This window comes from Triturus cristatus, chromosome 11 (assembly GCF_964204655.1).
Source record: "Triturus cristatus chromosome 11, aTriCri1.1, whole genome shotgun sequence".
NCBI classification, from domain to species: domain Eukaryota; kingdom Metazoa; phylum Chordata; class Amphibia; order Caudata; family Salamandridae; genus Triturus; species Triturus cristatus.
Window position 1 is genome coordinate 225,653,704 of NC_140594.1, and position 27,832 is coordinate 225,681,535.

The 27,832-nt window shown below is 42.1% G+C and overlaps 1 protein-coding gene across 2 annotated transcripts in view; it reads left to right on the forward strand.

The window, feature by feature from the left end:
- Positions 1–27,832, forward strand: part of ANKRD13A (ankyrin repeat domain 13A) — a 350,794-nt gene that overhangs the window by 70,552 nt on the left and 252,410 nt on the right. The window contains exons 3-7 of one of the 2 annotated variants that reach the window (XM_085636228.1): positions 12,062–12,186; positions 16,015–16,060; positions 16,782–16,925; positions 21,116–21,305; positions 21,945–22,011. In XM_085636228.1, the coding sequence (XP_085492354.1) occupies positions 12,062–12,186; positions 16,015–16,060; positions 16,782–16,925; positions 21,116–21,305; positions 21,945–22,011 (572 nt within the window). The remainder of the gene's footprint in view (positions 1–12,061; positions 12,187–16,014; positions 16,061–16,781; positions 16,926–21,115; positions 21,306–21,944; positions 22,012–27,832) is intronic. The other variant, XM_085636229.1, reaches the window with a different exon arrangement.

Consider the following 27,832-nt stretch of genomic DNA (forward strand, 5'->3'; position numbering starts at 1 on the left):
CGCACACCGCCAGCCAAGCGCCAATCCGCTCACACCGCCAGCCAGGCGCCAGTCCACTCACCACCAGCCAAGCACCAGTCCATGCACACCGCCAGCCAAGCGCCAGTCCACGCACACCGCCAGCCAAGGGCCAATCCACGCACACCGCCAGCCAAGGGCCAATCCACGCACACCGCCAGCCAAGCGCCAATCCACGCACACCGCCAGCCAAGAGCCAGTCCACTCACCGCCAGCCGAGCTCCAGGCCACTCACCGCCAGCCAAGCTCCAGTCCACTCACCGCCAGTCCACACACACCGCCAGCCAAGCGCCAATCCACGTACACCATCATAAATTTTTTTTAAACGAAAGAAAACACAAACCAATTCCAACTAAATACAAAACTATAACTACAAAAACAACAGCAGTAACCAAAGACATCATTCTATTGCAAAACATTAAACTGAACAACTATATAAAACCATACAGACCAGGCAGTACACTATTAGACTCATGGTTGCTCCCAAAAACTCTTTTGAGTGTGATACAATCTGAAACATGTGGGCACACACAGCCCAAGATTAGAAGGACAATCGGCACAGTGCATACGACTCTCCTTCCGCACACCTCTTCGCAAGCAGACTCTGCATCTCTTACAGGGATGGGTTTTTTTGTGCGTGGGAGGAATTAAATCAGGAAAGTGGCGATCTTTCAATCTAATGGTACAAGTAATGGGATGCACACCATCTGCTCAATCCTGAATCCGATGTTTTCCAAAAGTCCTCAAAGAATGCGTGCGTTACTGGTATAGCGCCTAGCCCTGGTGGCACTTATAATACAATGAAATGGATGGGGCGTCATTTGCGCCCCTAACCAGTCGCACAGCTCCATGCACAAATCCACAATGCTTCAATTTACTCCTTGTTTTACCAAATAATCGTTCGTGTTTATTTTAACAACTCCATTTAATCCACACTTGAAGAGCCATGCAATTTTCCAAGTTTCTTATGTTTCTGATGAGACCATCCGGACTTCTATCACAAACACGATAGACACATGATTCATCCCAGGCATGTTCTTTATTAAAACCCAATGCATTTCGGACTTCAAGAGTCCTTCTTCAGGGGTGACTGCCCGGTAATTCAAAGATTCAACGTCCTCATTTCATTTCAATCTAGCCACATCCTCCACCACTCCAACTCTAGGAACACTTGCCTGTTCCACCACAACAAGGCTGCCTATCACAGACTCCAGAAACTGAACAAAAGTCAACTTTGCCGCAGGAGAACACTCCTTGTACACAACAAAAACATTGAAAGTTGCTAAATTGACGAGATGGATGGCCAACTTCTTAGACCAAATATAAGCCTTACGAATAGCAGTGTAAGGTTCCAACCTCTGATCTACTCTATCAACACCACCCATGTGCTTATTATAGTCTAAAATGCACACAGGTTTGCGCACTTCAGAAATCTGACCCCAAACAGCCACAGGTGAAGTGCTCTCATCATGGATGGTAGTCAGCATGTACACATCCCTCCTGTCCACAAATTTCACAGCTAATAGTTCATCACTACGCAAGGAACTGCACTGTCCCCTCTAAGGTATATTGCAAACAAGCTCTTTTGGATAACCTTTACGGTTAGAGCGGATTGTGCCACAAGCAAAAGTGTCCACTTTGAACAATTCCTTAAACAATTGCACAGCAGTCTATAAGTTATCAAGGTACAAATGGTGGCCTCTGTTAAACAGTCCTCTAACAAGATCCCACACAATTTTCTCAGAAGCTCCAAAAGTGGACGGACAACCAGGGGGGTCAATAGTGGAATCCCTACCAGTGTACACCCGTAAGTTAAAGACCTATTCTGTCCTACTCTCAGACAACATATACAGCTTAATTCCATAACGTGCCCTCTTGCTAGGAATGTACTGCCTAAAAACCAAACGGCCCTTAAACAGGACCAAAGACTCATCAATAGCTATTTATTTCCCTGGAGTATAGATCTCTGAAAATCGATCTACAAAGTGATCAAGAATTGGCCGAATCTTAAAAAGACGGTCACAGTCAGGGTGATCTCGTGGCAACGCCAAAGCATTATCAACAAAATGCAGCATCCTAAGCAAAAGTAAATACCAATCATGACTCATAATTGCAGGAAATATGGCCGTTGCCATCAAGGGACTGGTAGACCAATATGAATCCATGGATGGCTTCCTTGTCAAGCCCTTCAAAAAAGTCAAACCCAAAAACTTCTTCATCTCTGCCAGATTTGTGGGAGTCCAACGGGTAGTTCTAGAGTGGGGCCTAGGTGTGGCACTGTTGTCCCTCAAAAACTGTTCAGCATACAAATTAGTCTGCTCAACAATCTCAGCCAAAAATACATCATCCATACACAACTGAAAAAACTGTATAGGCAAAAATGTTTCACAATCCACTGTACACCCTGCATCCACACTAAAGGCAGGCAACACCGGCTGCATTATGTTTGGATCAACCCAGAGTCCAGCACTTCCAATGGGAAGCCTTGCAGCCCCAGGATGCAATCCAGATGCCTCTTGCACCATCGGCACATCAGTGTCCTCCTCTAAAACAGGCACTTCATCCGCACTGAGAGTAGCTTCATCCGCCCTGAGAGTAGCTTCATCAGCCGATGAGTCCATGTGGAGAGAAAACTCACTGCCTGAATCTTCCTTTCCCTCCTCTCCCTCAGACGCACTGTCGGTCTCATAATCATGGTCAGAGGAAGATTCAAAAAGCATACCAACCACCTGCTGAGCAGTAATTCTGCAGCTAGCCATAATCCTTACTAACAAAGGTAATGTGTCAAACAAGTCAACAACATCAAACACTTTGTAAAATTAGCAATAAACAAAATGTGTCTTTATCCCAAAGACCTATAACTCCAAAACTATACCACTCACTTGACAGAAACAGCTAGACTCACCACCACCTACTCTGCACAGACACAGTAAGGATCAACAATATCCCACTAAAAAAGAAACAAGAAAATTACACATAAGACAATGCAAAACACATCACAAAGAATTTCATGCTCATAACACTAACAAATATGCTGCCATTATGACACCACTTACAAAAAAATTCATTAATGCGTGACAATAATACTCATTTGGAGTAAACACAACAAAAATGTTTTTCTTACCAAATAAATGCAATTATGCAAAACTGCAGAACAACCACTGCCGAAACCGCAAACAAGAATCAAAAGCTTTACACTAGAATAAAAAGGAGAAAAAGACATTGCAATCACATATGCAAATAGTGCACCAGTCCACACACAATCCACCAACCAAGCTAAGGGGTAAGTGGGCCTAACAGTATAAATAAAATATTCACCCCCGTAAAAAGGGAGCAACCCATGCCCAAGAGGCCACTCCCCAACACCAAAATTTAAAAAACCCTGGTGTCTAATGGCTTCTGCCCCCCTTGGGGGCAGATGGGCATAAAAACATACTGCTGATCTGCCACCCAAAGATGGCAGAAGTGGCCCCAATCATTCTCCCATAAAGGGGAGCGACCCTTGCCCAAGGGGCCGCTCCCCAACATAACAAAAAACAATCCCTGGTGGTCTAGTGGCCACATAAAAAATTAAATCCGCCGATCTGCCCCCAACAGCCAAATTAATGCTCCCCAAAGGGGTGCAACCCTTGCCCAAGGGGCCACTCCCCACCGTTAAATCCCTGGTGGTCTAGTGTGCCCAATTAAAAAACAAAATGGCAAGATCGGGGCAGAGGGGCAGAGAGCCAAAAACATTGCCCCCAAAGGGGAGCGACCCTTGCCCAAGGGGCCACTCCCCACAAATTAATCCCTGGTGATCTAGTGGGCCACTAAATAAAAAAGTTTGTGTTCTGCCCCCCTAGGGGGGGAACAGACAGCCAAAAACATTGCCCCCAAGGGGGAGTCACCCTTGCCCAAGGGGCCACTCCCCCCAAATTAATCCCTGGTGGTCTAGTGGGCCACTAAATAAATAAAAATTGCAAGATCGGCTCCCTCCAGGGGCAGACAGCCAAAAATAATGCCCACCAAGGGGGAGCAACCCTTGCCCAAGGGGCCACTCCCCATAAATGTATCCCTGGTGGTCTAGTGGGCCACTTTAAATCCACTTCAGGAATTCAACAGAGGTGAAGCAAAATCCTCCCTTGCGTATAGCTCATTGTAAGATACAGTTTAATAGGAAAGACACTATGACAAATTGTGGACCGTCCTTGCATGCTGATTTCATCATGAATGACCATTTTTTCAAGTGCCAATAGGCCTCATGAGGGTTGTGAATTCACGTTTACTGTAGCTGTTTCAGATACAACTCTATTAACTGTAATGTGTAATCTGGGACACTCTTAGAAGCCATTCAATATCATTGACACTATTGTTCTGAGTAAAACCTATGATCATGCATTCTTTTCCAGCTTGCACTTGACCCGTAAAAACTTAAAGGAAACTACATTATTGTCCGCAGTCATCTTTAATCTTCAAAATACCGGCTGCACTCCAGCTCTGCTAGAACAGCGTCTTATTTTTTATTTTAATAACATGATTCCTTATTTACACTTTATCAGGAAATAGAAAACAATTAGTCTCTTTTATAAATATAAAATCCTTAAAGTTTGAGCTACTGTTGAAGGAATTTTTCTCACTAACAATTATGGCTCTATCCATGGCAGGTAGTTTAAAGGTGCCTTCGCAAAGGCTCCTTTCAGGAGAATTGAGGAAGATTGCTATGAAAGAAGGCTACCTTGCTGGTGTAAGAACATCCTCTAGCACTGAAAGTTACATTTGGCTCCAGTCTTCAAAATCACATTTTCAGAAAGTGCCCATCTCCAAATTGGCGCATTCTTGGAATTTAGAGCCACTTTAAAAATGTCACCAACAACTAACCCGTATATAGTAAATTGTATTTTGCATTCCAGACTACATATTGGATTGCATGCACTACCATAGATATACAGTACAGACATGCACATTTTTGTAGTACAGGGGGACCTAAGCACTTGGGTTTGAAGTTACAAAATGGGATTTGGCTTGGACAAATCTCTCTTTGTCTTAATTTAAACAAATGGCGCGATCTGCCTCCTAGGGGGGCAGACACAGCCAAAACATATTGCCCCCAAATAGGGGAGCGGCCCTTGCCTAAGGGGCCACTCCCAGTAAACAGTGGATCAATTGCAAAATTAAAAAAAAAAAAAATCCCTGGTGTCTAGTGGGCATTCCTGCTGCACGATCGTGCAGCAGGAATGCTCAAAAGAGGCATCAGGGGAAAGGAAAACCCTTTCCTTTCTCCTGATGCCTCTTTTTTAAAAATCACCCCCCTCCCACGAGGAGAAACTCGCAGTGTTCTCCTACAACGTGCTGGAAGTAAATGGCAAAAAGAATCCCCTCGCGCGCTGACGTCATTGATGACGCGGAAGGGGCTTCCCCTGTCAATCCCCGGTGGGGGCACGTACATGGGCGACCCACGGGTGGAGCACCAGCGGTTCCCCCGTGGATGGGTGCTAGGACGGCTGGGAGCTGTTCTGAGCACACGCCCACTGTGTCTCAGGACGGCTCCCGGCCGTCCTGAGCACGGAAGGGGTTAAGGTACCGTCAGAAATAAACATTAGCTAGGCCGTTTAGACAAAAAAGGTATTTACAGGGGTAATAACAAACCACTGCAAATACCCTTAGCTCCATATATTAGGTGTGTTTTAGACGTAATTATTATGGAGGTGGCATAGAGAAGAAAAATTGGGTTTACACCTTTTCATGTTATTCCTCAGTGCACACTGTTTTTAACTCATGGCTGTCACTGGCCACAAGGTGTCTTGTATTACAAAAGCTAAAATTCTCTGTTCTGAATCATGAACCCTGTATCACTGTATGGAGACGTGCATTTAGTGACTTTAAATGTGCATGTTTTCAGAACATTGCGTTGCAGTTCCTTAATGCTACACTTCAGTGTAGAACTGTGAATTTCTGTAGTGAGGAACGTTTTTACTTCCTATAAGGGACCACAAAAGGCTTAAGGCTTCGGTGGCTTGTGCTGGAGATGAATGTTATATCTGATTGTTACAGAATGACTACCCCTTTCATAGAGTTGAAATATTTGCTGTTCTGGTTTGCCCAGAGGAGCGGGGGGCGGGCTGTCGAACTGCGGGAACTGGGGTCCCTTAACCCCACAACTGCCGGAGTCCGGTTGGCGCAGTGGATTCAATCCTGGGAGACCCGTTTGGGATGTCGAGAGCGGTAGCGCCTGACTGGAGAAGTTGTCCCCCTTCCACTCCAGAGGCTGCTTGGTGGAGTCCAGGCCTAATAAGCTGGTGCCCCTCCTCCCCTTCCTCTACAAGCTAGGGACAACTGCAGCGACTGACTTAACACTTGCAACACTTCAGGGCCGCCTGGTGAAGGCTGGAGGCTCTCCGCACATGGGTGGGGCTGCAGCGGGGGCGAGGGGAGCATTACCCAGACCACGCACGAGACCAGGACCGCGACATTACACGGCAAACTAGATTACAAAAAGTTGACAGAAACAAAGGTTAAGTGACAAAGAAAAAAAAGTTTTTTGCACAGTAGGAGATTTTCCATTTCTGACTTCTTAAAGAACGGATGAGTGCACTGCTGAGAAATTATTTTACCTTGCAGCACGCAATGAGCCTTACATTTGCTCATGGACTCCTTTGTTTAAAGCATTGACAGGATGAACCTTGCTGTATTGTTAACAACGAGGCATCGAAAGAACCCAATCAGCGCCCTGTCTTTTAAAATCCCTGCATGCTTAGAAATGCATTTCCTCTCGTATTTGCTTTGAAAGCCTCCCACAGTGTAGCCCAGGAGTCCATACATCCTTTATTCAGTTTGAAATACTCCACTATGGCTGTACGCAGCTCTGTCCGGAATACCTCGTCCTGTAGTGCCAGTCATGAAAATCTCCACTTTCTCTCCACCCCACCCACCCTTTGTATGGGGAGCTTTAGGAGTACCAGGGAATGGTCTGATAAGGTTCGCGGGAGATGCTGTATAAAGTCAGTCCATGGGGTCATGTTGGGGTAAGGAGCCAATAGTCCAGGCGTTATGCTCTGCCGAGTAGTATGTGTAGGCAGGATAAGAGGGGTGCCATTGGCTCCCAGCATTGAGCAGGCTGTGTGTGGAGCACAATTCTACCAACGCCCACCGGGAACGCAGCTTGGTGTTGGGGTATTCGCGGTAGTCATGTTTAGGATCGAGTAGTGGATTAAACTCATCCTCCATGCAGACATAGTCTGCCTCAGCCAGATCGATCTGGGCCTGCAAATTGTGGAAAAAATTCTGGGCTGATTATAACAAAGTTTCTCAGTGCACTGCCCATATTAGGTGCGCATATGGTAATCCGGAGTATGTTGCACCTCAGTAGGCGGCCTGCTAATAGCAGGTAGCGTTCCTCCGTGTCAGCGCGGACCGCGAGCTGGAGGGGCACTCGTTTATGTATTTTTATGGCAACTCCACTGGCATACGTGCTGTAGAAGTATCGGTGAGCTACCCATGTGGAGGCAAAATTGGGTGATGGTGTAGGGGGCAGGTGTGTTTCTTGTAAAAAGACTATGTCATCCTGATGTCTCTGCAACTACTGTAGACCCTGCTTACCCTGCTGTGTTATTTAAACCCGTATATTTAGGTCGCTAGTAATATGTCCACGAAGGGGAGACGGCTTAACGTGCGTGGTCATGGGGTGGGACATGTAGGATATGATGTCAGTGTTTAGTACTATGGTGCATTGTGCACAGTAGCCTTAACAGAAAATCATTGCATAACTACTCCTCCCACAGCTGGGGGTACCCCCCCATCCCTGCTTCCATTTTGACAGGGAAATCCCAACAGCATCGCCGTATGCGTTTGATGTGTGCAGTAACTCTACCCTCAATCAGTAAAGTGCGATACACACTGAAGGGGTGGCGACGCTACACCAGCATCCCACCTCAGTAAGAGAATCAGATTGGTAGGAGATAGTGTCTTAGTTTGCAATATTTTAGTAAGATGAGTCTTTAACTGGAGCAGTAGGCGACATGCATCCTCAGGCCTCATTACATAATATGTTTCGCAGTCCAGAACAGCCAGATTTATGCAAAGGAAGTCATTCTGCTGGAAAAATGTTCAGCACTGACACCAGAGTTGCTATCAGAAGGTGATCTCTGAGGCGAGTCCTTCCGGCGCCCCCTGCGGGCCTCCGAGTATTTATGGCGGAACTCCTGTACTGCTGTTGGGGTGTCAGAAAGCCGTGGCTTGCCTTCCACCTCAACCCTCAAACAGGAAACGTATACCATCCCGTAGCTGAGCCCCAAAATTGTGTAGCGTGGCAGGCATCCTGAACCATTGCAGTGAAATCTGGATAGAGGGAAACCGAGAAGCCTTGGCAGGTAAGTGGGCATTTTTCCCTTGCCAGTCGTAAGTTAGAGTCTCTGTTCGGGAAATTTAGCAACTAGGCAATAAGCGGTCTTGATTGATATCCAAGGTTAAGATGCAGACCCATGGATCGGTGAGCCCTCTCCACAATAATGTGGCTGTGAAGGGGAATTTGTTAAATAAGTTGGCCAGTAGTTGCTCTACGAAAAGATCCAGGCGGCCCAGTGTTCATGGATTCTTTGATCCCCAGGATGTGAATGTTGTTAGGCTGACTTCTTGCTCCAAAATCTTTGTTTTTCATTGTGACGGATTTGAGAAGCTTTTCCATGTGGTCCAATATCTTGACTGACTGTGCGGCTCCATCCTCGAGAACCAAAACCCTGCCTCGACAGTGTTGAGCCTTTTGTTGTGAAGGCCTATGCGCACCCCCAGCGCATCAAGCTGTTTGTCTAGTGAGACAAAGCGGCCATCTAGGGCCTTGAAGCCCGTCCTGAGTTCTGACATGAGGGCATCAGCTCCCGACCGCGGCGCTGACATCGGCCATCAACGTGCTAGGGCCCTTTCCCCCAGGGCCTTGGATCTTGTTTAATTGCAGCAAAATTAGTAGACACACACACAACCTAAGGTGTTGTTCTTGTGGAATTTGTTGCGTGCTTCCGGGGTATCATTCTCTGGTCAAAAAGTGTGGTAGGTAAACAATAAAGTAGCGACTCCAAAATTGGAGACGTCCCCCTGAGCACAGCAGAAGATCCCGCGAAAAGGATGATGATCACACCGATTTTCAAGTGTATTTATTCTTTCATTCGTAGGAAATTAGTGTGAATTTTCAAGTACATCTGTTGATATTACATTCATATCAACCTGTGTCCTTTCAAGTGACACTCCAAATTGGTTCAAATCAAATGATATTCCATCCCATCACATAATATTCCATCCCAATGCATTTCGGGCAGTTGGCGCCCTTCGTCAGGGGAGTGAAATCTACAACAAATCATAACATGTCTATTTGAGGAAACCAATCCAACTGAATATGCAATTAAAACGACGTCAATGCTTTCCTGAAGTGCCTCCAAGGTGTGCACAATGCTAAGAAATACAAAAGTGAAGTGACCAAAATCAACAACATAAAAAATGTGTCCAAATGTCCCATACATATTAAACAAAGTGCTACGCCGCTGCGGGGAAACAATGAGGTAGAACTTAATGGTATTAAAACAGTATCGACAAAGACCTGCGTTATAGTCTATGCAAAGCATGTGTATCAACAGCACACATGCCTCGAACGGATTATGCTACTTACCCAGTAAGCATCTGTTCTTGACATATAGGGCTGTAGATTCACATGCGCTCTCCCACCTCCCCGGACACCTGTAGTTGTTGCTGTTTTCCTTATTTACATTACATACGCATGGACATCACTGTACTACACTGACTCACTCCATTCTCACCCTCTTACGGGAAAACAATCTAACAATGGAGTCGATGCCCATACGTCACTTTACCTCATGACTGGAAAAGACTTCTTTGAAGAAAAACAACTTGCAAATATCCATACCCAACACTAGATGGCAGGAGTATGCAAAGCATGTGAATCTACAGCCCTACATGGCAAGAACAGATGCTTACTGGGTAAGTAGCATAATCCATATATCTGTACACGTGTGTATGTATATATTTATATGTATGTATAATTGTACATATTTATGTGTGTGTATATATATATATATTCACTGAAAAAACCATAGGTTTCACACATGTTATAGTTAGCTGGACATTTTACTGATAAAAAACCAATGAAATTCCCCCGTTATAGTTACTGTAGGCAACTATAACTCACGCGACCGCAATCCTCTGCTGATGCTAATACTGTATTTAGACACTTATTTGCCCATATCTTCTTCCATTAAATTTTAGCTATACATATATTACAAATATTTTTTTTTCATAAAGACACATATGTCATCAGCAGAGGATTACGGTCGCGTGAGTTATAGTTGCCTACAGTAACTATAACGGGGGAATTTCATTGGTTTTTTATCAGTAAAATGTCCAGCTAACTATAACATGTGTGAAACCTATGGTTTTTTCAGTGAATTAGCAAGGTTTTTTAAATGCTATTTCCTAACTATAACGTGTGTGAAACCTATGGTTTTTTCAGTGAATTTGTACGGTTTTTTAAATGCTAAGTTACTTTACGCCATTTGTGGCGTGCGCGCCCACTTAACGCAGTTCGTTCCGTGCACGGTTTTTATCAACTTTAATAAGCCCTGTACATTTGGTGGCCTTCGGCCACCAAAAGCACAGGGGGTGAGGTCAATGTGGATAGTGTTTTTTTTATTTCGATTTTATAATTTCATGTTGCCAAAATTACGTTTTTTTTCTCTATTAATAAGCCCTGCACATTTGGTGGCCTGCGGCCACCAAAAGCACAGGGGGTGGGGTAAGTGTGGATAGTGTTTTTTTTATTTTTATTTTTTTACCGTAAGCGTACGGTAAGCTTACGGTAAGCGTACGGTAAGCGTACCCCGCGAAATTGCCGAAAAAAAAATAAAACCGTTTTTGCTCTTGGGGGATGTTTGGGGACTCCCTCAACATGACTATGTGGGAGGGAGTTGTCAAAACAGCCCCGTAACATGTTTTTGGCCATCATGTTTGATAAACAACACTCAGTGCGAGAGACAAAATGGCGGACGCCGCTTCCTGGTTTCGGCCGATTCGAATGTTTACTAAGATCTAAGAGCCAATCAGAATCGCGCTCGCGCACGCCACCGTAAGCTTACGGTAAGCGTACGGTAAGCGTACCGTAAGCGTACCGTAAGCGGGCTCAGATATATATATTGATTTAAAGGCTATTTTCTCAGAATCTACTGAACAGATTTACACCAAACCTACAAAAGGCACTTCCTTGACCTAGGGACTACCTCTCTGCCAAATTTCTAGTAATTCTGTTCAGCCGTTCGGGCTGTAGCTCGTTCTAAAGGTCCTATGGAAAAATGCATGGGAAAAACGCGTTTTGGGACCCCCCTTTTATCTCAGCCCCCGCTTGACGAATCCCCCCGAGACTTTCAGGGTAGGAGCGGAGCGTAGCGCCCCACCTATTTTGAGAAATTCGCGAGGATTCGTCGACCGGCGCCAAAGTTATTCAAAATAGAATGTTGAGGTTTTCCTATGGAAACGTGGTCCTAACTATAACTACCTACTGGCGACCGCCAGTAGGTAATATATATATATATATCCTTTAACCATTCAGCTCGCCTTTCGCTGGGTTACTCGGCGCATCTTTGCGGTGCAAACTCCATGGAAGAGCCACGCCGTATCTTTATAACAAAACTTCCCAGAAGGAAAAACCGAGTGCACTCACGGAAAAGTTGAACAGCTTTTAATCCAACTTTACCTCAAACAACCAACGCGTTTCGGTCTCCCTGAGACCTTGGTCATGGTTCGACCGAAACGCGTTGGTTGTTTGTGGTAAATGCCCATGTATTAATTGCAAGTTGGATTAAAAGCTGTTCAACATTTCCATGAGTGTGCTCAGTTTTTCCTTCGAGGAAGTTTTGTTATAATCTCTCTCTCGCTCTCTCTCGCTCTCTCTCGCTCTCTCTCGCTCACTCTCGCTCTCTCTCGCTCACTCTCTCTCGCTCTCGCTCTCTCTCTCTCTCTTTTTGTTCCTAATTTAATGGTTTGCTTCCATGTGATTTCTTTTGGTTTTTAGTTCTTCATGAGGCGATTAGTACCGGCGATCCCGAGATCGTGCGAACCGTTCTCCAGCATCGAGAGTTTCACAAAGCATCTATCGCACTTGGAGGTGTTCCACAACTACTTCAGAAAACGCTTGAGGTAACTGGGAATCCTCTCTGCTGTGCTTCTCTGATAACTGTAGACTACTTCAAACAAGCATTTGCAATGCAATAGGTCTTGCCTTTGGGACCTTATATGTATTTAGCTATGCAGCACCTTAGCCTGGGTGCTGAAACATCTACTGTTCTTTAACATGGAGGGAAAGTAAGCACAAAACTGCGTGACATGCCAGGTATGAGAACACATGGAGAGAAATATTTTTTTTAAGCGGGAAATGGTATAGTACAAAGCTCTGTTTTTAATATATAATCAGGGTCTTCGGTGGTCATATCACTGAAAATACAAGATTTGAAATAAATATTATTGTCTACGGGTGCTCATGGAAGACAATTTCTAAGGACTGGAAGCTAGAGAATGCTAAAGTGATTCTGGTATTTTACTGACCTCTGCTTGTCGTTTTCTATCAAGAAACTTAAATAGAGGCAGTTGCCAGAAGAAAAAAAAAATAAAGTCCCTAAGCAGAAAGCAATTCTTGTATTGTACTGACCTCTGCTGGTGGTTTTCTATTAAGACAGTTAAAAAGAGGCAGTTGAACAAACAAAAAAGTCCCTAAGCAGACCAGTCCTAGGGCTGATCTCCAAAGCCTACAAAGTACATAATCATAAAAGTATATACTAAAGTATATACAAGAGGTCGCGAATGCTTGACCTAAAAATGTTGAAGCAAAAACCACAGAGGGGGTATAACACAATAGACATCTTAATTTAATGTCAGAAAAATCTTGTGAAGCCACATTTCAGCAAGTGTGGCAACTGTGCAAGAGCCGCTAATGGTGTCCCTTCAATCTTAACTAATAAAAAAATCTTTTTTTTTAAAGTATATAAAAGAATACCTCATTTGATGCATTAATGTGCTTTTCTCACTGCATTTTGCCCAAACTTGTATGAGGTACAGTAGTCTAGGAAGCAGCATTTTCATGCATAATTAAGGGTTAATCTAGTGGAAACATTAAGCTGCTTCACAGCAAACAGCCACAATTTATTCTACCTGCTACAAAATACAATTGAGTGTTACCATTGAATGTTGCATACTGTTTTAAAACAAAGATAGGAAAATTACATTTTCTTTGAAAGTGTTACAATCGGGCTGCAAGGACATCTACCCACAATCAATCGCTGGGGAAAATGCTTTGATAAAAATGAGCAAATGGGGCTTTCACTCTATCGCAGGAAATTATCAACGAGCAATGGTGTGAGGTAGATTAACCTTTTTCCTTTGAACTCTTGTTACTTGGGGTTTTGTGAAAGCATTGATATATTTATATAACTGTCTGGTGTAGCGCTTCTTAGTGCGCTTTACATATAACTCAGGCATTCCTGGCATTTGCTGGCATGCTTGTACACATTACATGGGGATCTAGCCTTTGCTCTACTCCAAGGTTGGTGGAGCCATTATGTTTTTTCTTTGACCAAAAGGAGGTGTGTTTTACACGCGACGCTTATCAGCATGGTGCTAAATGTGTCTGTTGTGTTCATGTGGAAAGGTGCTTTGTCATGATGGTGATGAATACAAGGATTTGTGTGCTTTCGATTGTGGGAGAATAGAGCTCTCTTTGTCTTCTCAGGGACACTCCTGCTTCATCTGATGTGAGTCCCTGAACCCTGTTCAGTGATGCTGATGACTTCTTGGATTTTTCCTGAGGTTTCACTGGAAACAAGCCACTAGAGTCCATTAGTATTTCTGCTTATGGAGAGAAAGGATGTTTAACCCGGAAACAATGTGAAGTATGCCAGGCGGTGGGCTGGATTTAAAGAGGATCACTGAATGGTGTTGTTTAGTAGTAGGCAGTGCTAGTTTTGGATCTTATCTCAATAAGATGTATTTGAACATATAGCTCAATCCAAACAATTATTGCCATACATAGGGCGTATACACTATCATTGTCAAATCAGTGTTTTGAAATCTGGACTATGCATTCGGACTCTGGTGTGTCTTCGGCTGCAAGGGTGTGGATGACAGTGGTAGTATTAGGTGGTAGTCAATTTCCTGCTCAAGCATGCCATTTTGAGCAGCATCAGCAGTCAGGATGCCATATTAAGCAGCAACAGCATTGAGACAGTGAGTTGCCATTTTACGAAGTTATTATAGGCAAGGAGAGTTTCATTAAGGGAAAGCCTCTTCTGCCTTTTCTTGTACCGGACGCTTGGCTTTGAAATAAAGCATTTTCCTCTTGGGATATTCTTCCTTCGGGCAGCATTAGGGACTGGGACCTTCCGAGTGTGGGAGAAGGATGGTCACAGACTATTATTAACACTCTTCCCCCCCTTACTCTTCTAATATGGGTAAGGACGTGCACCTGGAAAAATTGCGCTATGCCCCTGCATCCACTGGCAGCGGACTGCCAGAGTATCTGAAATCCGCCACTGGTTTTATGATGTATTATGTGAGACACCATACTTTGCTTGATCGGTTCAATACCTATCTCTAAAAGCAGTTAATCTGTTGTGAGTACAAACCTTTTAGACCATATTCTGGGATGATATCAGTGACGTTGGGAGCACAAATAGAGCATCAAAGAGCGGATTGTGCCATATATCCATGCTTGAAAGATACACAACTGTGGCCTTCAGGTACTTGCGTCATACCTACAGTATGATCTGCTATGAGCCTCCAAAGCCTTTAAGCTTTTCATAACTAGACTAAGTGTTCGAGCCAGACACTATTATGATGTGCTTTCCCTTTGAACTTTCATTTCATCTCATGCCGTATAAGCAATGAGGTTGTCTGTGGCAAACCAGGATTTTTATAAGATGGTGAGATGGATCTTATGAGAGGTAGATCCTTCTCTTTTTTGTCTAAGATTTAAAGAATACATTTTAGCCACTTCTGGTGGATCCCCTTCAGGTTGCGTTTTGACACTCCTACCTGGCAACACTTTCTGCATTCTTCACTTTCTGCGCTTGTTTCCTGAACAAAGAACAGAAGGAACCCTGGTACCTCTGGTGTGGTCAATGCCTGCAAAATTGGAGCCTATGAACACAAGGTCAAAATACACAGATGCACTGAAAATAAGAAAAAATATTGAGACCATGAGTACACATAATTTATCTAGCTAGGTAATATGGCCGCTTCACCACCTCTAAAAATGTGGTGATCAAAATTAATCAGTGCAAGTTTTTATATACAACTCTTCAAAAATCACTGACCGTGGTTGTGAAAACAGACATATGCTGCCTTTCTCTCTAGAATCAATTTCACAGTGACTTTCTGCTGATTATATTCGTTCCTGGTTTTATTTGTGATCCGGATAGTAACACTTTGTCCCACTTTTGTATCTGTGTTTGTTTTTCTGGCATTTTCTTTAAGCTCCCTTATTATTTATTTTATTGGCAAGTGAGATAATCCTATAAACTTAAAAGCATGATACTGTTAAACTACACCTTAAAATATCCCATAAATAAGAAATATCCTTTCCCACTACCTCATATCCACAGTTATCCCAGATAATCACATACACATTCTGTTCATGTACTCAGGGGACAGATTAAAAATAGGTAGCTGTGGGGATGAAAAAAAGCAAGGAGTGGAATAATTAACTGCGCCTTTGTCCTCAACTGTTAGAGGGACTTCCCTCACCCTCAAAATCCTTGACCAGCAAACTTTCTGGCCAGACACCTATATACTTACTAACATCTACAGTGGACTTTGTCTTTGAAAACATCCTTGAATGTTTCATTTGTTAAAGTCTTGCAGATACGTCTAATGCTCTTTATTTATTTGTAAATATTCAATAATTGATATATCCCATAATTGTTAGTTCTATATTTTCGTCCCTCGAGCTGTACACTTTGTCTTTTTTCATGTCAGGCTCCAGACTTTTACATGGAAATGAAGTGGGAATTTACTAGCTGGGGTAAGTTGTGTGTCTTAATTCTTTGTATTGCTTTCATGTTTTCAAGGAAACAAATTGGGTCAAGAAATCCAACATTGGATGTAGATGGTTAATTAACTTTTAATAGGAGAGGGATAATATGATATGATTAAAACAAATAATAGCAAGAGGGGACTGTAATTATGAGACTAGCGTGATTGGAGAATGGGCTCGAGCAATATTGGGGGAAAATAGAGCTGGCAGCCATGATATTACAACATAAATAGTATTTTTTGTGCAAACTCCATTTGTACTGTAAGAAACCTTTTTACTTGTGGCTACACTTGATACGTGAAAGTTGTTCCAGCAATGCATCATGGTAGAAGCATTCTTTGGTTGTCTTCGCCCACTGTGCTTCTTAAAATATTGGACCTTACCTACCTGGGGAATAACAATCTAGACATCTTCAACGTGAAAGAAAATTCTTATTCAGCGATTGGAATTAACCATTAAACACACATTTCTAAATTTTTTTAAGTGATTGCTATAACTGAAACAGTTCACTGAACTTTGAAAGCACTGACTGACCCTGATAGAGCAATTATTTGATTATTTAAGTGAAAATGATCAATAAAAACATCTACCATGATGCGTTGCATTTGCACGACTGGTGTCAGTGGGTGAGTGGCTCCACCCTTGTTTCAAATGCTCAGGAAACTTTTTTAAATATGGTGCTTCCATCAGTGTCTGTTCTTCATTGCAGTGCCACTTTTGTCCAGGGTTTGTCCTAATGATGTCTGCCGGATTTGGAAAAGTGGAGCTAAACTACGAGTGGACGCCACATTACTAGGTTTTGAAAACAGGAGTTGGGTTCGTGGAAAGCATAGCTTCATTTTCAAAGAGGAGGGTGAGTATTAGTACGTCTTTCACAGTTGAAAGATAACATTTAGTAGTTGAGAGCACGGAATAAGTGAAAAGTGGAAGTGCAGCCATTTGAGGAAATACTTTATTACTGTAACAGCTTCAGGACACTTTATCCTATTGGTTTGCCCTTTTGATTAACAAGCTTATTGTAGTATATTTTGATCACTAGGCCACGCCGAGCCAGGCAACTCTTGTCCGAGTCTTGGTCAGTCAATATCTAACATGCTTTCTGTTACAAACCTCTCTGGTTGTATTAATTTGTGAATGTTTCTGAATGGAATATAACCTTAAATGTTATGGGACAAGTGAGGTGGTGGCACCAAATTCCAAGAGGAAAAACATACTGTACTGGTTCACACCAACACACGTATTATATAATATGCTACAACGGAATACATTAAGACAGAGCTCCAACTATACACCCAGCTCAATGCGAATCTGAAGTTAAGTGACTTTGAACGCATCTGCTAGCACCTGATAAGCTTGGTTACTTACCACACACATAAACAAAGGGAAACCTACCTACTCAACTCTAGACTCTTAAAAGTGACTGCAGTGCCTTACTAACGCCATATTGGGTGCCCTACAAATGCAGATTAACAGTGACAATATTAATTGATGCCATAGCTATGTTAGGACTATATGTGGATCACATAAATAAGAACTCAATAGACACGGTGGTGATTTCATAGGGTAATGGTGCTCCTATGGGAAATTCACAAAACCGGTGTATTCTACACCTTAGCTTGGATGCGGTGCTGTAGGGTAGTGAGAACCACCCTTCTCCTAGTCATGCGGCCCGGCCAGCAAAAGAATACAGTCCCCAGAACATGCACAATAGAAATTAACATCTGATTAATAGTCAATGTTGACAGCCAACTTCTCTTCTTTATTGTACTTCTTTCTTTCTTTCTTTCTTTCTTTCTTTCTTTCTTTCTTTCTTTCTTTCTTTCTTTCTTTCTTTCTTTCTTTCTTTCTTTCTTTCTTTCTTTCTTTCTTTCTTTCTTTCTTTCTTTCTTTCTTTCTTTCTTTCTTTCTTTCTTTCTTTCTTTCTTCATAATTCCTTAGCCAATACAAAAAGGTATGCAGTTCCTGACAGTGTAAAAATGAGAAAGAACAGGTTGCCCAAGTGAAACTGTGCTCACTCTATGACCGGAAAGAGGAGGGGGATTCCTCCTTTAGGAATTAGGACCAACACGGGGGTTGGTGCCCTAGTGCGTCTCCCAGTGAGGCTTGTTTTCCTGCCCTCTGCCTGCCGGAAGCCAGGAGCTTTTCTGAGCCACGATGCAGTTGGCCAGCACCTCCTGGTCCCGGCAGTGTGTGGGGTAGGTCCTCCCATAACTCGCGGAGAGAACACGTAAGTTACATATCCTCGTTTGGCGGGCGAGGCTCCATGGATTTCATTATTTTTTGGGTGAGCCTTTGACTGGTTACACGGCAACGGGCTCACCGACTGTTCCGTTTAGAAACTTAATGACTCAGCGGCCTTGTGCACTAGAGTTGGGTACGACTCTGTCCCATCTCGGTGCTTTTTTTCTCCCCTGGGGTTGGATTGTGCGGTGCCTCATCGCACCGTGTTGCGGTGTTCCTTGATTCCGACACGGCCCCTTTGTGTACCCCGCTCAGGACTCCTAATTAAGCCTGATTGCCACCCTGAGCTGATGGTGTGAATCATACCCTGAGCCCTTGTTACAGGTGGGAGCACAAATTGACTGGGTGCGCCTTACCGGTTGTATTTACATCAATACATTTCTTCCCCCCTCTTTTTGCCGTAGGACACTGCATCTCACAGTGTCCACACATTCCGGGCATCGTTGATACAAGCCATTGACCCCAGTGGGGTGAGTTCTCGCATCTTTTAGCTACTTTGACACGCGGGTACTTTGAGACTAGAAGGTTTTATTTTCAACATAGTCGCCTCACGCATGGTCACACCACAATAGCATCAAGCATGTTTTCCTCTCAGTTTGAGTGTTGCACGGTTATTTATTAAATTGTGCAGCGGCTATTTTACTTTATAGTGGACTAATATGAACGTCCACATAATTATGCTGTGATTTTCTTTTTTCTTTTTTTGTTTTTACAGGTTGACCCCCTTGACTTACAGGTACCACACTTAGGGTGCTGTGCGTGGTCTATCACTGTGATTACACTGCACCACCATATTTAGTGTAGATAGAATTCATTTTGGTCCTGATGAATTGCCGTCTAGTTGAAATTTAGGCAAGAAACATGTCGACCTTTTAAGAGCGCGGTACCCTGTAACATTCAAGCAGGGGTGCACCACACCTAATTTTTAATCAGGATAGGGGCCACACATTAAAATTGTTTTGGTTGGACCTCTACTTCCTGTTTTAATCTTCACCTGGTCTAGAGACCCACTTTCTCCACGTCTACACTCACTAGGCCCCTCACACGCACTGCACCAAAGGGCATGGAATAAAAGATCTTTGCCAAAGAGCCCCTCATAGGGTGCCTGTCAGGTATTGCAGCTCCGACCTGACGAGGAGCAGACTCTATGATGAAGCATGACACCTAGCTGGCTGGGTGTGTGAGGGTCCTAATTCCTAAAGGAGTAATCCCCCCTCCTCCTTCCGGTCATAGAGTGAGCTCAGTTTCACTTGGGCAACCTGTTCTCTCTCATTTTTACACTGTCAGGAACTGCATACCTTTTTATATTGATCTATTGTTGGGCATGTATGCTGGACCTGGTTAAAAAGTCCTGAGTCCCTTTCTTTGAAGACATAATTACTTAGCCAACACTGGTTTCGTTGCCTATCGGGCACACTGTCCCGCGACTTCTTCAAGGCTTAGTCTTCTGTCTTTATAGCCTGCTTTAACTGTGAACGATGGCAAACGTGTGGTCAGAAAATGACTAATGCGGAGGCTTCTTTTCAAGGGTTGAAATGACACCCGAAAGAAAGCAGGTCACACGCGGTCTCCACAAAGTCCCTCTCTCTTGCCTCTTTTCTTCTCGCCCCCCCCCTCCTCTTTCTTGCCCTCTCTCTCTCTCTCTCCTCTTTTCCTCCCACAGTGGCTAACCACGCCAAGTAGTTCTAGTTTGGATTGTGTTTCCATCGGAAATGCAGTTTTTTGTTTGCTTAGAACTTTGGTGCAGTTTGCTGAATCTTCACAAAACGGGGGGGGGGGGGAAGGGGGAGAGAGAGAGAGACAGAGAGAGAGAGAGATCTTACTAAGTTATAATTATTCAGCAGACATCAATGAATTTATTCATCAAACATTTATGTAATGCTGCACTACACAATTTCAGGTGATTGCCTACAATTCCAATTTTACAGTATCCTTGGTTGCACATTCTATACTCTCTGCAACGTCATATCAGTTTTTATTACCCTAACAATACAGCATTTTTACATGATCCATACTGCCTTGCACATATCAGTCAGTATATGCAAATCCCAGCCTTCCCTTTCATCATTCAATGGGTAAAGCTGCATATGACTCCATCCCAAATAAGTTATGCCCTGTATGGGCTTTCGAGTGGTGCTTTGAGTTATTAAGACCTGTATGGCACCAAAGAAGCTTGGAAACAGTATTTTATTGCGCAGTGCTGAGAAATACAAGGTCAACGTGTTTTGGCTACTAACTAGCCTAGGCTGCACGATAAAATACTGTATTCAAGTTTCTCTAGTTCTAAAAGTTGGAAATCAAAGCAGAGAAGAGTGGACATGTAAGAAGCAACAGATTGCTGCATGTTTGCGGATGAATATTAATGTAATCAGGTGGATTGTTTGGCAGCAGCATACCCAGTGTAGATGATGGAGAAGAGCAGAAAAGTGTTTGAAGTCAGGAAGGTTATAGATGAAGGAATTACACATTCTGTAGAAATGCAAAGACTGAGAGATTAGGTGATTAAAAAAAAAAAAGCAGAGAAAGTAGTTGCCTTAGCATAAACAGGTGCTCTCTAGGATTTTGTTTTAATGAGAAAAGTATAATGTTGTCTGATGACTGTTTCTATCATTTAATGAATATATCAGAACCTATTTTAAAAGATATTTTGATAAGTTTGATTAAACTATTCGTAATGGAACCAGAGGACCTGTCAGGCATTGATTTATAAACAAATAATAAAAATACTTCTAACAAGTAACAGTGGTAAAGCTTCAATACCAATGGATTTTATTATTAAACCTAAATATTTTCCTTTACTAGATAACTGGGCAGAGCTGTTGGAAGTAAATCATGATACAAAGATTGTCATGAAAGAACGTTTTGACATATCCCAGGAAATTGAGAGCGTGACACTGGAGTCAATGCTGCCTCCAGAGAGGGAAGTGACAAAACACCTCACAAATCCAGTAGTTAACACTTGCCTGGATACCGCCAATGTTGCTTTTGAAAGGTATGGAAACCAACCTGATAACAGAGTTCTAGATATCTCTCAGATTATTAAGGAGGTTTGTTTTTCGGTTCCTTCTTAGTTGGTCTGCCATTCATATATTTGCACTGTTTTCTTAGAGATTCACTTGTAATGTTGCATGGTTGTAATTCAGTGCCCCCAGTGTAAACCTAGCAGAAATTTTAAGCTTTATTTGAATTACTAAGCTCTCTGTCAATACAAACCCTAAATTTGCTAATGTGTAAACTAGGAAATGCTTGGGTATTTGATGTTTTACAATTTATTTTTCTAGAGATAGAGTTTTCAGTTCTGGATATTTCTCTGCTCTTGCTGTGTGAATGAGCTTATATTTCTAGATAGGCAATATCCCAGTAGACCTCATGTGTCTCTCCTGTTTACCCAGAAAACAAAAATTTTGCATATCTCCCTTTACACTGGGAAATATAGTCGTTAGTCCACCAATCCAGCTTCTGTAGCGTTTCTTGCTACCCTATCTTTTTCCTATTCCATCTTTTTGATTGTATTATTTCATGATTAAGGATATTATGTTAAATCTGGTTGTTTCTATTATGTTTTGTAAAACTGTGTGTACAACACACAAGAGAAGAAGATGCAACAATATGTTGTCTTACTTTTTTCCAGAACAAAGTCTGGATTCTGGGGCTGGAGGACTGATAAAGAAGAAATGGTGAATGGGTATGAGGCAAAGGTAAATAAAATGCTTGTGTCCATCCTTCCAAATGTAAATATTAATTTATGAGTATGTCTTATTAATTATTATTTGCAGCATTTGGTGCCCCACTCACTGTTTATGTTAATTTGAAGTATTTGCAGAAAATGTGTAGGTGTAGTTACTTAAAATCCCAGGCTTTTTAACGTGAAAGAAGCTGTGCATCTAATAAAATGGGGACCCCCTACTAAATTGTTTTAGGTTCCGGAACACGTGGGAAACAAAACATCAAAGATGAAACAAACATTCCCGCTCAACTTATCCACATTAATATGTAGAGTTAAGCCAACATAGTCACTGACCCAAAAGCATTCCTTCAAATGTTTTATTTCGTTATTCATATAATATTTTAAATGTACTTGATCTTCTTTTTTTAATTTGTTTTGTGACTTGCAGTAACATCTTTCAGTATTCATCCTTATTTTCTTCATAATCATCTTAAAAAGACCAACAAGAAGTTAAATAATCCAATTTCAACACAACACAAACATTATATCAATGCAATACATTAATATTAAAAAAATCACCACCCCACTTCGATCACCATCTCACGTTCTGAACCACACTCATACACACTCAAAACACACATTTATCCTAGGACTCCCAAAAATAAATTTTTCAATGGTCCAACAGATAGACGACTTCTCCTTCAGTCTTCCATTATTGGGTCTTGATCTGGGATCTCCAAATAATTAAATAAACTCTATACCCCAGACATATTCTGGTATGGAAGACTCTTGCTGATAGCACAGTGTACTGACCGACAGGCAATTCAAAGTATTTACTGGGAGAGTTAAACAGAGGAAGAAGTGCACCTACTGTACCTTTTGAATTAAGAGTTTTGAAATCTGTTGGATTTGAATGATGGACCAAAAGACTTGGACGATCTTGGAAGTGATACCTTTAGTATCAATTATTGTTCAGGGAAGAAAGAAGGACACCAGCTAATGTTTGTTATATAGTACTGGTCTAGAACTCCTATGTAATACACCCCACTTGTTTTCCTGGTTGAAAGAAGAAAAATCTATTGGTTATAGGTCAAGAAGAAGTTGATTTAGAGAACTTGAAATCCACTGAAACGTGTGGTGACCAATATTATTTGGACATCCCAGATCAAGACGTAATAATGGAAGACTGAATTGAAAGTGGGCTCTCTGTTGTGCCATTGAAAACCCTCTTTTTGGGAGTCCTGAGATAAATATGTGTTTTGAATGTGTATGAGTGTGGTTCTGAATGAGTGATGGTGATCCAAGTGGGGTGGTGATTTTTAATATTAATATATTGTATTGATTTAATTTTTGTGTTGTATTGTTAGTGGGATTAATTAACTTGTTCTTGGTCTTTTTAAGATAATTATGAAGAAAATAAGGGCAAATAACAATGAAAGACATGATATTGCAAGTCGATAAAAAAATGTTAAAAAAGGAAAACATGTAAAATGAAAATATTATATAAATAATGAAAGAGAAATTTGAGGAAATGCTTGTTGGTCATTGGCTATGTTGATTAACACAACTTATTAATGTAGTTAGGGTGAGCGGGAATGTGCATATATCATGTTTAAAGAAGCTGTGCACTGCAGCAAAATAATGTTATGTAAAGGTTAAGATTATTCAGATTACTTTATAGTCATTTAACCAAACAGAAGTGATGACATTACCTCCCAACCGTTTGAGCTCAGCCTTAGATGTCCTTATCAGTTGTAAAGTGCAGCAACCCAGTTTCCCCCATTTGTCCTGGTGAGAGAAGTACTGGTTATTTAGAGGTCATCGGGTGAGTGAGTGCGTTACTCAAAAAGTGGAAAGCACTGAGTTAGGTATCCAGTTTATGTACTAGTGATTGATGGATAGTTTTAAGGATTGGCCTAGAATAGGGAGTAGGCTCTCAGCAGAGAGGGCCCGCTCTGTAGAGATGTGATATGGTATTTCGTGAAGGGGTTTTCTGTATATTTTTTACTTCTTTCTTTCTTTTTTGTTTACTGTTTTCACCATTTTATGTTTTTAAGTGTGAAGGGTAGCTTTTAGCGTGCCTCTTAGCCCCAGGTCACTGCTTGGTCTTAGATTTAGGACGTATTGAGGACAAATCACTTGTCATCTAGTTGATATACTTAATTTGTGTACCCCCAGCTCCTCGCTCCCTCTGAAAAGTGAAAAACAGCCACAGTGTTCTGTCCAGGCTATGAAATGAGTTCATGCATGCCCAGAACTCCCAGTTGAAATGAACAACTTGTGATATGTTGTACCGTTTACTGGCTCAATTAGACCAGACTTCCCCCCCACAGGATGAGGAAAGGCCTTGGTTTGTCAGGGATACAAGCACTGAATAAGAACAGCATTAAACAAGAGGAGCATGATTCCTGGCTGCTCTGAAAAGTTTATTTGAAGTGCAAATATGGATAGACCAAATATATAGTAAAAATCAGCAGTTGGGTATGGTTACATATTTAATGAGGAACCACTGGATTCAATGCTGAGGCAGGATAATACCTCCTAGGTTGGACATAAACACTCAGATGCAGTTGAAGAGAAAGAAATCAAATTATGACAATTCAAGAACCCATTGGGAAATAGGAAAGGTGTAGGTCTGAGCTGTGCTTTGTTTCAACAGTAAGTGGGAATTCAAGTTCCATTACAGCTCTCCAGAGTCACCATATAAGTAAAGGAGCTGACATACTAGACTCATTTACTTCATTATGGTAATAACAATTTATTTGACAGTGAAACATCTGCCTGTGGCCATCAGCTCTGCTTGTGTCTGAATATAAAGAATTCGGAATGAGAAAGTTACGCATCCAGGTATAGAAATTCATGTGGCTGAATCGGTCGGGTATTCACCAGTCCCTGAAGAGTAAACTGGACTTTTCTTGTTAAATATTTGCAGGTTAAAAGTGTTTTCTTCTAGCTGTATATTTCATTTTGACATTGAATTTTAAATCAGTAGGTTGGCCTCAGCCATCATTCCCCTTCATTATTTTTCTGTGCTTGGGCAGTACTCAAACGTTTTGACATTCCTGAATTAACACCCACCAGAACCAGTTTAATTCGATTTAGTGGTATTGCTTGATAGGGCTAGTGGCACCACTCAGGAGAGTAACACTGGTATTAAATCGCGAAAATCTTAATCTCGGTGCTGCAAGGTAGGGAGAACTACCCGTCTCCCCCAATCAGTGATCAGAGTCTCTTAATACATAAATACAAAATCCCCAGCACACGATTGACATATAATACAATTGTATTGGTGCAGAGTGTGAGCACAGATTTGACACCAGTCTATGAATTCTTGTTCTCCTTTCTTTTAATTATTCCTCCGGTCTTCAAAACAGCCGACACGTGTTTCGTCGCTAACATGGGAAATCGTCCCGCGACTTTATCAAGGCTGTGTAAATAAAACGAGAAACATGTTGTGTCACCTAGTGACTTTTCTCATTGTGCTAAGTTGTTCATTTGAAAATCACCCTGTGATTGGTGATGCAACATGTGTGTAGTTCCAGACATGCACAAGGTCTGTACACACGTGAGGAAATGAAAGTCCAAAAGAGAAGGATATCCAAATTAGATAATAAAGACCAAATGCAAATGGTAAGAGAGAAGTGAGTCACACGTGAGGTGAGAATAACTATATGTAAAATAATTCATAAGCTCCTAGTGTCCGTACCTGAATACTGTGCGTGCTCTGAGTTACAATAAAACTAGTTGGTGGGGCGTGATTGCTAAGAAGTGGTTGTGGTTGTGCTTATTGGAAGTAAAGGTCCCAAAAGAAGACAAATGTCCGGTCTATATCTACCTTTCTTCCTAGTTAATCTGTCCCTATAGTTTGAAAAAAGGAAAGTATCAATATCGGGTCCATACTATAATCTGCCTCTACATCTGCACCCATCATGAAAGTAAGGGGGAAGGCCACCTACGTTATCTGTGGTGATACTTCCGACCCACAGAGGGGTTCTGTTGTCCTAGGTGTCTGCTGGTGTGAATTTTATACGTAACCCAAAGTTCTGGCTTGACTTCGCAATCTAAATCAATATGACAAAATACATTCATGTATAAGGATATCTTTGTGCAAGTATCATCCTAAATACCCAGTCCGACTAGTCATTCGAAGACATCTATATGTTCAACTACGCCCAATCAAACGGAGCGCTACTTTAAATATGAGGACTCCAAAACAAAACAAGATGCCTATATATCAAGTCTGTAAAGGCGCCCCATATGCAGCGCTATCCCCGTATTGACATATATACCATAGTAATATTCTGGCAATCTAATGGTAAATCCTTTGTGCTATCAAGTATTCCACCCCTTATTGGTGCTAATAGCATATGACAACGTGAGGCGTGTTCACTCTAGTTCATCTAGTCACAACTGGTGCAAAATATAACACTCTCGCACTGGATCTCATTCTTAACTATTATGACTTCCCCACCATGATGTTCCAACTAGTTCTAAAACCCGTACGTTTCCCGTTATTACATTTAACAAGGCATATCACAATCCGATCTGACTCTCACCGTAATTGAACGTGTATCGTAATCCCCGATACGTGGATATCCATTCGTGTGCGTTTCCGAGTGCGGAATACGCAATGCCTGTCTCGTGGCTGTCTAATAAAGCCGGCATATGCTTTCGGTAATCGAAAAGATGACGGACTAGATTTTCAAGTAAAGACCCGAGACCAATACTCTCGGCAGTCTCCTGTTCTGAAATAACTAATTTGGCCGCCATCTTTGGATTGACACAACTATGTGTAAAACCTCCCTTATACAATCACGACGTAGGCGAAGTCTTGCCCATCCTGAAATATACAGTACCATATATTTGTCGATTGTTCATGCCCTGATTCCACAGCTCAAAACCTAATTTTAAGAGGTCAGTAACCTATCTGGTTTCTACGGCCAAAATATGTGCTTTCATTGATAATATTTAGATGGTTCAAACTTGTGTACAGTAAATCTCCGCGAAGTTCATGCAGCGTGCTCGTATCGCGTCAGATGTTAATTTCTCTGTTGGCATCAAGATAAACTCCCTTATACTTAGATTAATAAGTCATGTGATCGTGCCTAGGTTCATGATTTAAAAGTGCTATTATCAGGTGATAACCCAAGCTTCCTTTAGTGGGTACCCATGTGATCGCCCTTCTCTCTTCCATTACCATAAAAAATTATTTTATAGAAAAAGTGCCAAGCCAAATGTAGAGCGCGGCACATCTGAGTTATTGTCCATGATTACAGAGGCATCTGTACAGAATAACAATTAAGCATTTCAATGAATAAATCATCACATATGTTTACACCCATGCGCAGTATAAAGGTAGAAAAGTACTGGACAATTATCTTCCTTAAAAATAATGAAGTTCTGAATCGACATTTAACCCTATCTCTGTACTGCGCAGTCTGAGAATCCAGAGCGCTTCGCGCCTACGGAGTGTCAATTCTCTGTTCCCACCCCTGGGATGTCTCTGAATGTGTTCTATACCAAATAACTCAAATCGTTTATGTAGTGTCTGTGCTTGGCAATGGGTGATATGTGCAGCAATAGGATATCTGACATCACCTTGTTTTACTGCTCTTATATGTTCCCCCATTCTCTCTCGTAGTGTTCTGATTGTACTGTCAACATATCTTTTTCTGCATTTGCACTCAATGATGTAAACCACAAACTTCGTCATGCAATTGATATTCGTCATTATTTTGTAAATTCTATCTCCTGGTCCTGTAAAGTCTGTCTTTTTGTTCATCGCCTAGTTGCAGGTGCCACAATGTCCACACCCATTAAAGCCCTTCGATAGGTGTGTTAGCCAAGTGACA